This window comes from Notothenia rossii, assembly GCF_949606895.1.
Source record: "Notothenia rossii genome assembly, chromosome: 6".
NCBI lineage: Eukaryota > Metazoa > Chordata > Actinopteri > Perciformes > Nototheniidae > Notothenia > Notothenia rossii.
The window spans coordinates 14,544,434-14,558,084 of record NC_136909.1 but is presented as its reverse complement, the minus strand read 5'-3'; the positions used below and the strand labels follow the sequence as shown (position 1 = coordinate 14,558,084).

Genomic DNA, 13,651 nt, shown 5'->3' with positions numbered 1-13,651 from the left:
AAGGCCAGCGAGGTAACAGACAGGAGGCTTAGTGGATGTTATGTGGGTGTCTATCCTCTAATGGTTTTCTCTCTTTTGCTCTCCTATCTCTTTCATCTTTCAGGTGGCCTCATGGGTGCTGACCTCACCACTGGCGCAGGCACCAGTGCTGGTAAGAATGGCCTCTTCTCGCTCACAGTTGTCTGCTAATATGCACACACACTTACACTCACCCACACACACACATGGCACCCACTCACCCACTCTGGGCCATAAAATGCATGACTAATAGTAACCCAAACCCAAATGGAGATTTTGTCCATGATGTGTTGATGTTAGTGGTCGTGGAGTTCATCTGGGAATGTTTGCCTAGTGCTGGGGCTGTGACACATCCTGCCTGGGTTCAGCTATAAAATGGTAGAACAAGTGTGTGGAAACAGAAATAAAATCACACTAAATACTGAAGCAGCAAAATGACTGACGTGCAGTCAGAAAAGATGGACTTCTGAATGTAGAGCTGAATTCTCTGTTCCTCTATATGATGAGCCGTCCTTTTTATATGTACCACATCTTGGATTTAGATGTAAATTCAAAATGACAACACCCATAGCTCCCATTTGGAGCACACACAAACGTGTTGCTCACTAACTGCTAGCATATGTCTGCAACTAAATTAATTCAATGTTTGGAGTGGCTCACCACGCCATAATGATCCCTTGGAGAGTGGAGCAACCCATGTTTAAGGAACATGTGTAAGAAATCTTATGTGTTAGCTTCTGTGTGTCAATGGATTTTCATCCCTAAGGACATGTCAGGCGCAAGTTTATGGAAAGAGACTCCCTATTAAAGCGTTACATTTTACAGCCTACGTAGAGTGCCGAGTGTAAAAATGGAGAGTGTTGGGGTCAGAGGGGTCAGAGGGGTACAGCTGGGTAGCCTTGTCTGGCCCCTAGGGCTACATCACAAGGGGTCAATGCCTGGTTTCTCTGTCTGGTCGCTCATCACACACACAACAGGACCATTTGTTATGGCGTGTGTTCCGTCGACGGCGTGCTGCAGAGCATGCTTCAAATGTACCCTTTGTGTCACCGTGTTGAAGGAACAGAGGCGCTCTGTGTGAGCGGCGCGTCGCTCAGCAGCAGCGAAAAACACGGCGTGGAGAGAGAGTCATGTGGGAGCTAAAAGATTCCATTCAAAGCTCTCTTAAATCTCATCTAGGGGGGAGAGAAAGAGAGTGTGGGGAGGGGGGAACCCCAGTGATGAATATCCACTGATGGTGGAGGCATGTGTGCAAAGAAGAAACACTGGGGAAACACAGATGGAAGTGTTCTGTGAACTTGGTCAGCCATTTTAATGATGTTCCTCTAAGTGACTCAGTGTGAGGTGGCCCAGCCACTGTGGCACCACAAAGGCTGTTCTAATGTTCCTCTTCTCTCCACTGTAAGTTTTGATAAAATGATTGTATAAGTAGCTGTCTGGCTCGTGTTTGAGTGTCTTAAGTGTCGTGGCCCAAGTAGGATAGGAAGATGATGCCTTTTGTGTGTGTTTCTGTAGAAGTGTGTAGGTTTGTGGTTCAGACATGGATATAAACACAACACCTCCTTTGTGCCTTAGTCATGGTTTCACTGTCTATAAAGAGAGAGTGAAGAGCAAAGATTACTGCTCTTCAAGCCCAACACGGGGTCCTCATGTAGTCCGTAAGGATTTTAGAATTAATTTATGTCTTAGTCCAGTAAGAATCTGCAATGTCTTCAATTTGTAAAGTTATAATTCCACAGCTACCAAATTAAACCAAACACAGGTCAAGTAAGCAACAGTTTTATATGTTATCTGTGTCCATAAAATATTCCCCTATTTGTTTCCTTTCGCTGGGATAACATTGATGAAGTAGGATTATGAGATTTGATGGCTTTTTAAAGGGACAATTCTACAGGCTCATGTAACTATAATGTATGGCGACATGGAGTCATATTTTCCACATTTGAAAGAACAGTGCAAATGGCTTCAGGCTGTTTCACAAGTTGTGACACAAACTGAATTTGTTTTTAAATGTCCCAGACCAGTACTTGAATGTCCTGTACTCAACTTCCCATGTTCGTTTTCATTGCAGCATGAGCGTGAATATGAATATGTTTCAATCCTATCTGTTGATAATCCTCCGATGTGGCAAGTCAAATTAATGAAGACACAGGCTTTTTGTTTATCCTGTGCAAAATCCCGACATACTGGTAAAGTTTAAATCACACAAGGTCCCTAGGTAATTCCGGTCCATTGGAAATGGGGCATGTTACTGAAAGGCTGAGTCATCATGTCTCCTCTATGGAAATATTATGAGAAGTGTATACGTGCGAGCGCAAGTCTGCTCATTTATATACTGTATGTGTTCAATCTGTCATCTCCTTTACTGGCTAGAAAAGAGTGTGAAGTGAGGGAAGAGACAGAACGTGAGTGAAGGAGAGAGAGAGCTGATGAAGGGAGCTTAGTCTGGACCAAGGCCCTAGCTTGTAGAAACCTCCCACCTTCCTTTGTGCAATTATGCAGCTGTCATCCATACTCCGATCAGCACTCTGCTCACCAAAGCACTGCGAGAAATTAACAGGAACCTCTTGTCACCTCTCACCTTGTTCACACACCAATTAAGCTACATCTTTAAGACATCTCTGGTCAAAATAACTCAGAAACACAAGCTAAAAAGCATACATAGAAGAACTGACAACAAGTCAGGCTCAGTAGATCAAACAATGTGTGTCTCAATCTTGGCAGCACCTCACACCAACTGTACAAGTTGTAAGTGTGAGCGTGACACCTTAGTTCAGTTGGAGAATTCAGGGTTGAATGCACGTTTGGCCAAACCGCAACGGAAGAGTGTGTGTGTATGGGGAATAGAATGGAGCACGCCTGTTAGACCACAACAGGACATCAGTAATTTGTTCAGTAACAGTAAAATGTACATGAGTTTAACCACACCTCTCCTCCGTGTGTGTGTGTGTGTGTGTGTGTGTGTGTGTGTGTGTGTGTGTGTGTGTGTGTGTGTGTGTGTGTGTGTGTGTGTGTGTGTGTGTGTGTGTGTGTGTGTGTGTGTGTGTGTGTGTGTGTGTGTGTGTGTGTGTGTGTGTGTGTGTGTGTGTGTGTGTGTGTGTGTATGTGTGTGAGACAGTGGGAAAATGAAGACTAGGAGAGTGGCTTGTCAAACACATGGCTTTCGAAGTGCGATGGTTGTAACCATGGCACCTATAATGACATCTTCACCTCAGATGTCCCCTCCACACCTCAGAAATAGCTAAATGCTGTGTATCTGAATCACAGATCTGATGTCGATCTCCATGTGTGATCTTTATGCAGCAGCAAAACAGACTAAAGGCTGTGCTGTGTTTAATTTCGGTACTTCCTGTAAACGGTTGACGCCAGCCTGTGCCACAGCTCGACCGTGCAAAGTCGCATTAGAGAAGCGGAGTGTAAATTAACTCTGGATATCATATCCTCCGCTGGTGTGATACTCGAGCAAATGAATCCAATTGAATGCAACTGTCTTCAAAATCAGAGTGATCAAGCTACAGTACAAAAAGATTTCAGTCTGCATTTCCTTAATTAGCCAATGATTTTACTTTTGAAGTGCTTAGGGACTGGCCTATGCCACTCATGATCATATCATCTAGCAGATAATTGACTGGACTGCAGCCCTCTTCACAGGGTGGCAATACACAGATGTCTGATTAACTGTCACTGAGATGAAGTCCGTGTCATCTCGACCAAAGTGTGTATAAATGTCTCTCTATAGCTCAGTCATCTGTATTCATTTGTACAGAAACACTGATGTACTTCCTGCTGGGTTATTTACCAAAGTGTGTGTATGTGTGCTGTGTGTGTGTGTTTTATGTGTGTGTGAGGTCTTATTCATCTATCTCCACATGCACCCACTCGATCCCACAAAGGGCCAGCCATGAGAATGAGAGAGCGGGAAAACTGAAGAGGCAGCTGCCTCTTAGCTAATGTGAGATTGACACTGGAACTAAGAGGGTCCAATACAAAACACACATGTGCATCCAAATGCATGGCTTGCGTATAAGCAGTCATACAGAATGTCTCATAGAGTCTCAAGTCGCACTGTGCTTATGTGCACTCAGTGTGACAGAAAAATTATGCTTATGTAAAATCATGCACATGCAACATTTTATAAAGTCTAACATACAATAAGGACAAAGTCTGTGTTGTTAACACCAACTTCTATGTCTCACACATCACACATGCCAGAGGAACTGCTGGAGTGACTGCTCGTGTGTGTATGTACACACTCCAGCAGTCACACACTATTTTTCTCGTTTTCTGTCAGACGGCCTCATTTTCTCTCACCGCTAGCGGTCGTTTACTCTTCAGATTGTTCAAATTGAGCTTTTGAGACTTTTCATTTCCAAACAACAAAAACCTCGCTCTCAAATTAAACAAAGATCAGCGAGGGAAATTGCCCAGGAAGACATCTGCGACTCATTTTCCCCTGGAGTATATGATTAGGAAATTCATTTATGTCTAACGTATAATTCCTGCCCGTCTTTCAAGTGGGAACGTCCACACAGTGCCCTGTGTTCTACCCCTTGGAAGAAGGAAGCAGAAGTAAGGGAAAAAACAGCCTGTGGGATTGGGTTAGAAACAAAGACTATGTTGCTTGCAAGAATGCTCTACTCTTAGTTATTTTAATGATGTTGCTGGGATTACGCCCCACCGGTTGTTAGGAGGAAATGGGTGCTGCACTGGGCCCTCCGTATTTAGGGGAATGCATTTCTGGTGGCAACCCCAAGGCAGGGTCTTTGTCTCAGAGAACCACACGTGTCTTTAGCTCTGATGGCTAAATGATGGGTCCCATCCCTCTGTGGTCTTGCTAGCCATAATTAGATGTTTTTACACAATTTGCTGGCTGTTGCAGGGCACATGTAGCCTTAACTGACAGTGACAGAGGTGGAGGGTGAGGTCCCCTTAAGTGGGTGCCTTCATTGTATGTCTGCCTAGCAAACAGCGGTGATCATCAAGGCAAAAACATTACGCTTGTTTGACTATATGCGCCGCCAACCAGCTCCACTTTCATGACACACCATTTACAACTCCTGGTGTCTTTAGTCTGAGATTATAAAATGTCTACCACAGGAAGTGGAGATGAGACCGAAACACTGAAACGGAGCACAAGGTGTAACTTGATTTCTGTAGTTCTTCATTAGAGTTTCCAGCATTAAACTTTTGTAACAAGTTTATAACATATAGATGGGTCTTTGGTTAATTGATCTTTAAAGTATTTAATGATTCTTTATCTCTTTCTCCCCAACCTTTATTTACTTTTTTAGGAAATGGATATGGGAATCACCGCAACTCGCCCGGTCTGCTGGTCTCTCCTGGTGGCATGAACAAGAACATGCAGGCTAAGTCTCCCCCGCCCATGAACTTAGGCATGAACAACCGCAAACCTGACCTACGTGTGCTCATCCCCCCTGGCGTCAAAAACAACATGCCCTCCATCGTGAGTAATCTCTCCCTCTTTTCATTTCCCTACTGTATATCTTCCCTATCTATGGGGGGTCTTTATTTGTGTGTGCTATTGTTGATTTCCTTTCATGTCGCCTCCGCTGCTTTCATCTCCTCATATCAGACTTGGGTTGATGAGGTTATGTTTGTGATAAGCTGGACTTTTGGCACATTGTTTTTTTCATCATGTGCCTGGGCAGCTTCTTAAACTAACATCCTTTTAGAAAAAAAAATACATTTGGCCCATGTCTGATATACTGTCAGATATCTTTCCTCCGCTTTGTCTGTGTGTGTCTGTGATTTCTTATATATTAGACCCTGATGTTTTTCCTTCATCTCTTTCCACTTATTAAGTTAGTATAGTTACAATTGTTTCTAGCATCCTCGCTGTGGTATTTGTATTTCCGTTTGACTAAAACCTATAGCAGCTCCCTAGGTCCAACACTTCTATTTTCTCACTCACTAATTTGAATGTATTGCCCTCCCCTTTTAATGCCGTCAGTCTGAGGATTTGGACCTGCTATTGGTAAGTCAGACTGCCGCTCAGATTTAGAGTTTAAAACAAATTGGAAAGGAGAAACTGGTTATCGAGCGTATGCCTCATAGAACTGAGAGTATTGCTGTCATCTAAATCTGACGTCTTGATTCACACTAGATATTTTCCATCACTTCTGAGATTATTAGAGCTAGATACAGTTTTTTTGGAAAATGTTACTTTCACCTTTATTCTTGCTGACTCTGCTGAAGGCTCCAATGTCACCTCTCACTACATTTTGTGAGGGCACAGTGCCATCCAGTGGAGAGTCAGGGTAAAAGCAGCCTGGCCTCTTTTCTGCCTCAGCCCTTGTGTATCTACTCCTCCCTTCCTTAATTTAATCTTTCCGACTGAGTCTTGCGCCGCACACGTACAGCTCACAGTTTTTATTACTCAGAATGTACAAATGAAGGACGACAAAAGAGTCATTTTGCATCAAACCTCCATTATTTTCTGCCAAACCCTCCCCTCTGCTAAAGTAAATTGCCTCTCCCTTACCGTCGCTACCCTGCGTTGCCTTGGAGACCAATGGTGTTACTATAGCGACAGTGGGCCCTCGGAAAGGGTGGTAAATGATAGGGTTGGCAGGGTTCAGCCGTGCCGCATGTCAAGTGATTAATTTCCCCTGAAGTTGGCATCACATTCATTCTCTCAGCATCTGTTGAGTAAAAGAAAGAAATGAAAGGGAAAAAAAACTTTCTTGGTTTATGTAGTTTTCTGTTTGTTTTGTCTGGGATTTGACTTTGTGTTTTAAAGCTTCTCCCATCTCTGTTGTTCACAGAACCAGAGAATAAACAACTCCCAGTCTGCTCAGTCATTGGCCACCCCAGTGGTATCAGTAGCAACTCCAACTCTACCAGGACAAGGCATGGGTGGTTACCCATCTGCCATCTCTACTTCTTATGGTACCGGTATGTACTGTTTTCACATCTTTATACACTCATTTCAAATGTGTCCGTTAAACACATTCACTGTAATCAGCTTTTATTTATTTTTAGATAATTAAAGTTAAAGTTGTTGTATACCATTAAACACAAAACATTTACTTTATTTTGAGATGTGTAAAATGTGTGATTTCATTTCATTCTACAGTATATGTGCTGCTTTTGAAACCTACCTACCCAAAAGTGTTACACAAAAGTGTTATACAGCGCTCTGCCAGCAGAGGGTGTTATTGTCACACCAATCACAGAAGCATTTATCAGAGCTGCATTCTCTTTGCTACCTTACTTGAACTTCTTTGAACAGCCTCTAATCTTCATCCTCCTCTTCCTTTCTCCTCGTTGTTTGTACACAGAGTATTCCCTGAATAGCGCAGACTTGTCCTCCCTGTCTGGCTTCAACAGCGGCAGCTCCCTTCACCTCGGCTCAATGAGCGGGTGGCAACAGCAACACCTTCAGAACATGCAGCATTCAGCCCTCGGCCAGCTAGGGTGAGTGCATTGAACTTCATTTTGAGGTGTTGTGTTGTTTTGAAATGCATGATTGACAAATCAAGAGTCCTTCACCGTTTCAACTTTCACTTGCGAGGTCCAACACAAATGTGACACCTCCTTGTTTTCATGAATACGAGTGTTTGTGTGTCTGTGTGTGTCTGTGTGTGTGTGTGTTTGCACCTGCATGCATGTTTGCGTGCGACAGACTGACTTTGAAATCACTCTTGTTTCTTGCTCTATAACTCTGTAACCCCTTTTCCTTTCCTTCCTACAGAAATTGCTCTAACTCTCACTTATGTCAGGGTTCAAATCTCTCCCTGCCCTCTGCTCAAAGCCTGCACATCAAGTCCGAACCTGTTTCTCCTCCTAGAGATCGCACCAGCAGCACGGGGTGCTATGGTGGGGTGCAACAACCCCAGAACCCCTCTTCCCGCCTGGACTCGGGACGCTCCCCTGTTGATAGCCTGAGCAGTTGTAGCAGCTCCCATGAGGGCAGCGACCGTGATGAGCACAGGAATGAGTTCCACTCCCCTCTGGGACTGGCCCGGCCGTCCCTGGACGAGCGCGAGAGCCCCTCCATCAAACGGGTGCGCATGTCAGAAGGATGGGCCACATGATAGCCCTGTCCTCTCCCCGGCAATGCCCCGAGTTGCCCTGAGCCCCCCGACAACGCAGCGCTACGATGCCCCCACGTCAGCTCCCTCCTCTTCCTCGATATCACAAGCCACCCACCACCCGACCCCATGGCCTCCCTCCTTTTATCTATTTAATGCTGAAGGAAAGAAAAGGGACAGCCCTTATCTAAAATATGTTTGTAATTTCTTTTCCTTTTTTCTTTTCTTTTTGCTGAGTGTGTGTGCTATACATATTGACATTATATAAACCAGTGGGGTGTTGTAATGGGGGTTTTAGGGGAGGGTCGGTGTTGGTTGGGATGGGATCTTGGGGTATTTTTGTTGGGGAACTATGCATAAATTGTATTGTGTGTGGCTAAAAAGAATCACGTATGCATATATCTTTACACGTGTGTGTATATATATATATATGCATATCAACAAATAAACAAAAAAATAGTCAGGTACTCTGTTTCATAAAACGTACTTACACTTTGCCTCAGCGATATATCAGTGACTAGAGAAAAAAAACAAAAAAAAACGAATTACCTTGAGAGTGAGTGTGTCCAATGGAAAACACCTTAGCACTTGATTTGGACAAACAGTACATGTGTACAGTGTTGGTTTCATTGCTATATACCTTCTCTGCAGTTCTCCCTTGCAAAAATGTGTGTTAACATTAGATGATGTCATGTTGCAGGTTCAACGTATTTATGTAAATAGAGGGTCAAGGGGGGAAGGGCAGGGGTCAAAAGTTGCCAGACATTACAAGATTTATTTACTCACTAAATGAAAAGCTATTATGCAACATTTGAAGGATTGTACAGGTAAACAGGCAGACCCAATGCTAGACGTGTGGAACCTTTGATCATTTTAGCGCTCCCATTAAAGAACGGAGCTGAGTGAGGACCACCCTTTGATCTAAGAGCCTCGTTAGTGTAATCAAGAAAACTCTGGATCTAGTATTAATATTCAGTATTAATAAACAAAAAAAGTAAAACAAAATAAAAAACAATTGTACGATACACTTGCTTATATTTTCATATGAAAGGAATACAATGCAAAGCATTTTTGTGGCTTTTTGTAGTTTCTATAAGCCAGAATGTGTTTTTGATAGCTTTGCTAATAAGAGATGGATAGTTCGCCCAGAGGGGAAATGACAGGGCTCCGCAGTCCTAAGCCATGAAAAACAGACTGAGATCCAATGCTTTGCTGAACTGTTTTATCTTTGTAGAGGTTTGTTTTTAAACGTGTATTTCTAATTATATATAATAATGGTAATATTAAGATTCTTTTAAAAAAAAATCTGTGAAATTAACATGCTTGTGTATAGCTTTCTAATATATAAATATATATACTAATGATTTTGGTTGGTTTCTTAGTGGAGTTTCTATGTGCAGTTGCACATGTTGTCTGGTTTGTTTAATTTGAGCCCTGAGCAGTGCTGTTCAGGCGTGTATTTAGTCTAACCTTAAAAACCAGCTGGAAAGCATTGCCAGGGTTTGTGTGACGGAGGAAAGACAGGCCTGAATGCTAAAACACAACCTGTTAGTGGGAAATGTCACGAGACTGGAACTGGGGACGACACGGAAATAAATGTAGACACATGATGTACACGATTGTCACACTGATGAGGAGATATGACCCACCCTCAGTCCATGTATAGATGCATTTGAATGCATCAGATATGTCATTCTTAATTTGAATTATATAATTTAATATATTTAATCTCATCAAACATGATTTTGACGTTAGCGATGTTCAGTTCCATCTTAAATCTTTACCACTAGAGATTTTGCACAAGCCAAGATCAAATGTATACAACATTCATTTTGAATCATGTAATATAATTTAGCAAAGTGCATTGTGATTAATTATCCCCATCATTTGCAAACCTAATTTGATTTGACGTCGTCCTGTGACTCCTCATGTTCCAGTCTTCAAAACAGGGCTCCACATCATTTAACAAATGTCACATAACAGCTCAGCGTCAGATACACAAGGACAGATTGATCATGCTGGTATGAAAGAAGCACAATTGTTTATTTTAAATAAATAGCTGTTTGATTTCTCTTTTTTAAACAATGAAACTATCCACATATCTCTCTGCCTCCCACTCCCGTATCTGCTGTCACTTAAGTGTTATAATCTTTCTGTGTGCATATTTCATGCAGGTTCACTTTGTTGTTACTGTATACAGTCTGTGTAGTCAAACAGGGGCAGAGCCTCTATGGTGTTCTTCTCTTTTTTTTTTATTCAATACAAAAAGGTTGAGAAAAAAATAAACATGATGTTTCAGGCAGCATAAGTGTGGAAAAACCAAAGCCAGTGGCATTTATTTGTTGTAAACCCAACTTTTATTTTCACATTCATTTATGGTTTTTGCAAGCATTGAAACAAGACAATAAAAGAATTTGCTCAAATGTACAATTGGTTTCACAGTTCAATCTCAGTCATAAAAACGTAGCTTTAGATCTTATACCAACCAGTAATGTACCTGTTTTGTTGCTCATTTGTCTCCCTGTGCAATGAAAAGGTTATATTAAAAAAATCTATTTTGTTTCTACAATTTGTAATTTACTGAAAATCAACTGAATCATTTAGGTCTTCTCATGTGAACCGCTTGCTTGCTGTCCACTCGATCAAAACACACTACACAAATTGTCATGCTACTTGATAATGGATTCAAAATATACCAACATGTCCTGATGGTAGATTAGGGTACTGTCGTTTTGACAATAAGTTTAACCAAAGACACAGAGAAAACTTGTCTTTATATCTCTGTTTTTTCTTCTTCTTGTGTTTGTTACATTTAAAGGCGTTATTTTTCATCACCTGTTGATCAGTGGTTCTTTGTCATTCTTATAATAGATTCAATGTTGGTACCTCAGAAGTGACACAAGCAGTACCTCAGCTGGTGTTTTCATTAAAGGGGGAGACCTGTACAGCCATGTGTAATAACCATGTAATAACATTGCTTGAGGTCCCTACATTCACATGGGATTCTTTGTTGCTCCACTGTGTTTGTGGTTTATTTAAGTTGTATTCGAAAGCTCAAAAAAAAGTTTTTTTCTTTAAAAGGTATTATGTTAAAATTCTTAAAAAGTCAGTCTGTAGTATCAAATGTAGCTTGTATAAACCTGAAAACGGGGAGGTTGGAGCTAAGGTTTTCTGGAACGCAAGAGCGGCTTTTAGCGGCATAAGCTGGCCTTTGTCGCCGCTTGAGACTAAGATGGTATTAAATTAAATCCACATCTCTGTAACTCAAGGGACTTGATTCAGCTGTATGTAGTGAAAACGTATGGGGATGAAAAACAAAATCTGCTCTGCTGGAGGGAAAGGCTATTTGTATTTTGCAGAGATTTCAGTAAAGTTACTGGCTTCCTTAGTGATCCTGATGTGACTTGGTGTGAATTCATTGTGTGTGACTTGTTTCTGCATGCATCTCCAACTAATGGCAACTGTATAAACCAAAAACATAAAAAAAGTTCTGTCTGCATGTGGACACATGGCAGCCTTACAATAGGAGACATTTTATGACATTGAAATAATGACAACAGCATATTTTGTACATTTGCTTCTTTCCATTTACATTTAAAAGTAATGACATTTTGACATAAGTATTCATACTGAAGACATTTATTTGACATTTAAAGCCAAGGTTTATCTCACTTAACATTCAGTAGTATTACATTTCTCAGTGTTACATTATTCCTCAGACAACACACATTCACAGGGGAAAACATGTTCATAAACAATGAAAACAAAGTGTGCTGCTCTTACCATTTTAAAGAGATGTAAAAAAATAAGAAGAAATCCCTGAACACACACGTTCAAATGGTCAAGGCCTGCTACAGGACAACCTTGAGTTCCATAATTAAAAAAGACGAGAAATAGAAAATATCGAATAAAAACATAATTTTCACAGTGTGGGACTTTTTAATGCAAAGAAACTGTAGTGGAACTGTAAAGAACTGCATATTAATAATAATGGCAATCATCAAATGTTTAATTTGTTTTCATTCAAGTAGTGGATAAAGATAAAAACAAGCAAACAGACATTCGATAGCGAGCTGTTCTTACTCTTTTGTTTTAAGAAGTTTCTCTGCTATATTGTAACTATTAAGGATGGTAAGATGATGATGTTTGAGTCAGATAGTAAATGTTTTAAAGACCAATTGAAATAATTATCCTGCATGCTGACTCCTCCGAAGACCAACCAAGCTTGAGGATAAGTTTGTCTTTCAAATAATTGTCGAGTTCGTTACACATAGGCCTTTAGAAACTCATGAGCCCCGTGTGTTTGTTTATCTGAATAAATCCGGTTAATTATATTGAATCATTTTAAACGAAAAGTGTGTTAAGACACCTGCAAATGGAGCCAAAGCTGTAGGATGATAACATTCAAACCTTTTTTTGTTTCATCATCAATGATTCATTTCAAATGTTTATTATAGACTAAAAGCAACACAGTCAAGACATGTTATCTTTCGAAGCATCCAAATAAACTCTCGATTTGTTTTGTCTATTTGCGAATCTTAATTGAATTAAATACAATTACATTTTCTGAAAGAAAGTCCGAATGTATTAAAGGCCCTAAAGGGTATGATCAGAGTCCGGATATAGAGCCTCTGGACGTCGATTCTTCTTTTTTAAAGACGCGAAAATTGAGTGATAACGTTGCATCTAAGGAGTGGATTCAACCCAATTTAATCTATGTACTTACCTCGAAATGATTGTAACGAAACACACAGAGACGCGTCTATATCATTACACTTTTGCACGAAATAACGAGATAACGAAACAATCATTTCAATTAAAGCCTTTAACATTCAACAGCAGGCTGCAGTCAAAACAATATAATGTTAATACACGCTCAATGATTTACGTTCCTCAATAGTTGATGACATTATACGGTACATTTAATGTGCTGTAATATGCACTGCAGTATTCCGATAGGGATCCGTGTAGGCCTATATGCTATTAAACATTGAGTTGTATGGTTTTTTATGGTATAGTATTTTTATCTTGTCAATATTCCTGCAGTAGCCTATTATGATTCCTTTATGGGTCTTCCAGGTTAATGTTTTGCGTGTTTGCAGGTTTTCATTAGGCCGCACTGCATGAAGTCCCTCCTCTATTAAGCTTCTCAATTATTTGAAGGGTTAAATTCAGTAGCCTGTGGTGAAGAAGACTGATAAAGCCGATGGAGTCACATTATAATTTATTATCTGTCATAAATAATCGATTGTGACAGCAGTTCTCACAATTTCTAAAAAGTTCCAACACGTCCCCGTTTTAACCGGCAAACATAGCATCTGACCAATCTCTGGCGAAACACCTCAGATGTGGAGAAAATCGGAGAAAGGTAGGCGATGCTCAGAGAATATGTAATAACGAGCACATTAAATGTTCAATCTAAATAATTAAAACATATTTAATTCACCTATTCACCTAATAATGTTTAAACACTAAATGAACCAAGAGGCGCCATAAGGAAATATGTCCCAGTCTACACGTGCAGGAACTATAATGTGTAGCACATTTGACTGAGCTGTAGCAATTTAACATTTTTCACA

The 13,651-nt window shown here is 40.8% G+C and overlaps 1 protein-coding gene across 1 annotated transcript in view; it reads left to right on the top strand.

Moving 5' to 3' along the window:
• Window positions 1–11,470, top strand: part of mef2cb (myocyte enhancer factor 2cb) — a 70,383-nt gene extending 58,913 nt beyond the window's left edge. The window contains exons 8-12 of the mRNA XM_079687110.1: window positions 4–151; window positions 5,310–5,482; window positions 6,804–6,933; window positions 7,320–7,455; window positions 7,733–11,470. Coding sequence (XP_079543236.1) covers window positions 4–151; window positions 5,310–5,482; window positions 6,804–6,933; window positions 7,320–7,455; window positions 7,733–8,075 — 930 coding nt within the window. The 3' untranslated portion in view covers window positions 8,076–11,470. The remainder of the gene's footprint in view (window positions 1–3; window positions 152–5,309; window positions 5,483–6,803; window positions 6,934–7,319; window positions 7,456–7,732) is intronic.
• The last annotated feature ends 2,181 nt before the right edge of the window (window positions 11,471–13,651 follow it).